This window comes from Branchiostoma floridae, unplaced genomic scaffold, assembly GCF_000003815.2.
Source record: "Branchiostoma floridae strain S238N-H82 unplaced genomic scaffold, Bfl_VNyyK Sc7u5tJ_952, whole genome shotgun sequence".
Taxonomy (NCBI): domain Eukaryota; kingdom Metazoa; phylum Chordata; class Leptocardii; order Amphioxiformes; family Branchiostomatidae; genus Branchiostoma; species Branchiostoma floridae.
In genome coordinates this window covers 7,318-9,994 of record NW_023365977.1, presented here as the reverse complement: position 1 = coordinate 9,994, position 2,677 = coordinate 7,318, and the positions used below count along the sequence as shown (strand labels likewise).

The following is a 2,677-nucleotide window of genomic DNA, read 5'->3' as shown; positions in this document are numbered from 1 at the left end:
GCTTTGGCAATGTGACTGCTAAGTGTGTTGAGTAAAGGAAGAATCAAAGTTTAACTGTACCTGGGCAATCAAAGAGACAATCTTGAACCTGTCTTTTGCAGACAAGAATGCAAAAGTGAAGGCCATCTTCAGACTAGCTCGTCCAGGGGAGACGGAGCGGCTGTCCAACTGTGGGTTGGGGAACTCCCAGCTGCTGTTCCATGGCACCAGCCCCACCAACCTCATCAGCATCCTGCACAAGGGGCTGCTGGTGGCTCCACCTGAAGCTCCTACCACTGGATATATGTTTGGCAAGGTACGGTCATTGCAGTCACTTCCCTGCAATCAAACTTAAGTGCCTGCTTTTGAAAGGAATCACATTGTACAAGTCATATATTGTATTGCACCTTACACTGTACAAAGTGACTTTCCAGTTAAGAAAGGATTGGGTACATTAGTGTTGAGATATTTGAGATATCGGTAGCTCACAGTTGCTAGAATTTAAGTATGACAATATGGTCATAATTCTTTTTATCTCTTTCTACAGGGCATCTACTTTGCTGATCTATTTTCCAAGAGCAAAAACTACTGTGACAACTTTGCCTTTGGGTCATCCAGCAACACTAACTTCATGTTACTGTGCGAGGTTTGTCTTATCAAGTTGTCTTTTTTGTTTTGTATACATGTAATTTTGACATCAAAGTCTAGAGTTTATTACCTTTGCCAGAATGGCTAAGGTTATGTTTTGGGCTTGTGAGTCTGTGTGTCTGTCTGTGTGTTAACAGCATAACTCAAGAAGTCTTGGATGGATCCCGATAATATTTGGTAGGTGGGTAGGGGTCGGGAAAACGAAGGTCAAGTTCGATAATGGGTCCCCTAGCGGCTTGCTAAGGTACTGCAGCAGAACCTCAATTTTTGATATCTCCTGTTCTCGACATGCTGTGATCATGATTTTTGAGTGGTAGATAGTCCTTGAGGCAGAGAGTAAGTGCTGTGAGTTTGGGCCCCCTAGCGGCTTGTTTGGAACTGCAGGCGCCAGTTTCCTTTCAAACTTTGGACGAGAATAACTCTACAATGTGTTGACGGATCGTCATGATTTTTGGTATGTAGATAGAATGAGTGATGACTTACATAATGGTATACTAATTATGCAAATCAACAGCTAATTTGCATAATTAATGAGTAAAATTTATAAATCCACTGCATTCCATGATAGGACTTTCAAACTTGTCACATATGTATCTGGGAAGGAGAGAAATGTTGATAGATATAAATTATGCAAATTATGACCTCATTTGCATAATTAATGAGAAAATATGAACATGTTGACGGATCATCATGTTTTTTGGTATGTAGGTAGCGTAAGTGAAGACCTACATAATGAGATACCAATTATGCAAATCAACAGCTAATTTGCATAATTAATGAGGATCTTTATAAATTCACTACATTCCATGATAGGACTTTAAAACTTGTCACATATGTAGCTGAGAAAGAGAGAAATGTCAATACATATTTATCACGCAAATGATGATCTCATTTGCATAATTAATGAGAAAATATGAACGTAAATTAACAGCTAATTTGGATAATTGATTAGGAAAAGTTCATAAATCCACTGCATTCCTTTATAGTACTTTCATCAAAGTTGTCACATATGTAACTGAGAAAGAGAGTAAGAGGTGTATTTAAATTAAAGACTTTGAAAGTGAATAAGTCAAGAATGGATTGAAGGATCATCATGATTTTTGGATGCTGATAGCTTAAGTAATGCTTGATACAATTTGATATCAATTAATTGTAACTTGGGATCTAATTTGCATAATCAATGTCGAAATTTTATAAACCAACTCTAAGCATATAATTATGAAAAAAATGAAATGAATAACGCATTTGTCTACAGACATTATTCTACATAACAAACCTGGTTTATTTGGCAAAGGTATGTTTACCTTATGCATTCACTCTACAGTTAAGTATGAATCGTCACTATATACAACATACGTTGTAAAAGAATTAACTGGAATTTACACACAAGTTTTGTTGAATGATACGTATCGTTGTTATCTACAGCAGTATGAGTCATTTTGATATATTTTCAATCTCACTATCAGGTTGCCCTTGGAAACCCGCAAGACCTGTACAGCTCCACTTACATGGAGAGGGCTCCTGAGGGTTTCCATTCCACCAAAGGTGTGGGCAGGAGGGAGCCACGTGCTACAGGGAGCATTACAGTCCAACAAGGTACTGCTGTTCTGTCTCTCTACAGTTTTAAAATCTGCAATTGGTAAGTTATTGTGTAAGTTATGAAGTTATTGTTACTACATAGCACCAGTAGAGCAAATGAACAACAGCATTTCCATTTCTTTCCAGGTGTGACCATTCCTTTGGGTGAGATTGTTGAGAACCCACCACCTCCTGACAAAGGACATTACTGGTACCTTCAGAACAATGAGTACATCGTGTATGACGCTGCCCAAGTTCGGCTCAGATACCTCATACAGTTTGAGGGCTAGATGCATCATACTTCCTGTATGGAAGTGGTAGGAGGGATGATACAAGTGATTTGATATATAGTTACTGTATTAGTGACATGAACTAGGCTGTGGCAGAGGTTGGCCCTGTTACCAGTATAGATTTGGTGATGGATAAGCCTTTGGGGAAAATTGGTATGCCAGTACAGATGTCCAGGAGAAGT

General features: G+C 38.7%; 1 protein-coding gene across 1 annotated transcript in view; it reads left to right on the top strand.

The window, feature by feature from the left end:
* LOC118409067 (poly [ADP-ribose] polymerase 2-like) overlaps nucleotides 1-2,677 on the top strand; it is a gene marked incomplete in the record, with an annotated part of 9,509 nt that overhangs the window by 4,972 nt on the left and 1,860 nt on the right. The window contains 4 exon segments of the mRNA XM_035809935.1: nucleotides 102-295; nucleotides 527-625; nucleotides 2,094-2,223; nucleotides 2,353-2,656. Coding sequence (XP_035665828.1) covers nucleotides 102-295; nucleotides 527-625; nucleotides 2,094-2,223; nucleotides 2,353-2,495 — 566 coding nt within the window.